This window comes from Bison bison, unplaced genomic scaffold (assembly GCF_000754665.1).
Source record: "Bison bison bison isolate TAMUID 2011002044 unplaced genomic scaffold, Bison_UMD1.0 scf7180017864529, whole genome shotgun sequence".
Classification (NCBI taxonomy): domain Eukaryota; kingdom Metazoa; phylum Chordata; class Mammalia; order Artiodactyla; family Bovidae; genus Bison; species Bison bison.
The window spans coordinates 342,615-344,087 of NW_011495079.1; the positions used below are offsets into that span (position 1 = coordinate 342,615).

General features: G+C 40.5%; 1 protein-coding gene across 1 annotated transcript in view; it reads left to right on the plus strand.

Annotated features, from left to right (window-relative positions):
* Positions 1 to 1,473, plus strand: part of MTM1 (myotubularin 1) — a 71,787-nt gene that overhangs the window by 44,791 nt on the left and 25,523 nt on the right. The window contains exon 6 of the mRNA XM_010831607.1: positions 1,206 to 1,355. Within this exon, the coding sequence (XP_010829909.1) occupies positions 1,206 to 1,355 (150 nt within the window). The remainder of the gene's footprint in view (positions 1 to 1,205; positions 1,356 to 1,473) is intronic.

Below are 1,473 nucleotides of genomic sequence, written 5' to 3' on the forward strand. Positions count from 1 at the left end.
AGAAGAAGGACCATTGAAACATCTTGCATGTTTTGGAGACCTCTGTAGTGTTATACATTAAACTATTTGCACCTTAATTTTGAAGTATTATTGACAGTAGTAAGACTTATTTTGTAGGTCAAAGCTTCTAGCTTGAAACAAAACAGTTCTGTTTTTAAGCTTGCATGCATATATGAACTATTTTTTTCTAGACTGCCATTATATTCCATCTTTTTTTCTTATACCTTTCTGATGGGACTTGTAACTCTCTAATTGGTCTTGACATCAGACTCATCTGCTTTGTCTGAACTCTATGGGGCCAGACCTAAAGACAAGGTACAATGCTTGTTCCCAAAACAAGCCCCCACATGGCTCACTTTTCTGTGTGTACTTCTGTATTTGTGAGTGTGGGGAGGGAGTTATTCCAGCACCTCTGGATCTTGTCCCCACTAGATCCAATTTTGTGAGTAGACAGTAGGATGGAAGATGTCTTCTGTGTGTCCCTGTCAGACTAGCCGGCCGCCTCAAATGCAAATGACTCTGTTTGTCAAAAAAGCCATAGAGCAATCACCCATCCCAAACCACTTGATTGAAAACTCTTAGGAGGTGGCAAAATGAGCCTCCCCAAAGGGGTTTTCCTTACTTCCCTTCTGTGAATTTATTTTTTAAATTAATTTATTTATTTTAATTGGAGGCTAATTACTTTACAACATTGTAGTGGTTTTTGCCATACATTGACAATGACATACTTTGTGAATTTCTTTACAAGCTTAGCTTCTTTCTACTTTGGAGCAGGTTGAAGTATTCCCCCTGTTTTGAGTAGGGGGTAGAAGTTGCCTGATAGCTTTTCTACCCTCAATTAGACACACATGAAGATTACACAATGTACATTTCTTTAAGGTGTGTGAGTGGGTGGGGGGGTGAGCTTGAGTTTCTCTGTACAAGTAGTAGAGAAGAGTTTGGCATGAAATGAAGGAAGATCTCAAGTTGAACAGAATTTGCATTTATCAATGACAGTTTAGAATTTTGGAGCCCACCTGTGTTTTGTCTTGTGTTCTGTTATCTGGATTACCAATCTGGTTCCCTTACTGGGAATCAGTAGAGTGTTATCACTCTGCTGTCAGATGCACGTTTGCCTTCTGCTCGAAAGGAGAAAGGAGACCTAGTGATGGCCAGACCCAGAGAGGAGTCCTCTGTGTTGACACGAACTTCCTTTTCTCCTGCAGGGCTTGCCCAATCACCACTGGAGAATCACTTTTATTAATAAGTGCTACAAACTGTGTGACACGTACCCAGCTCTCTTGGTGGTTCCATATCGTGCCTCTGATGAAGATCTTAGGAGAGTTGCAACTTTTCGATCCCGAAACCGAATTCCAGTGAGTACTGCAATTCATGTCTTTTGTAAAGGGTGCCATGAGAATGGTAGTCAAGTAATTTAGAGAAACACTCTTTTGGAATTTCAGTCCCACAAGATATTATCAAATGTCTTCTGAG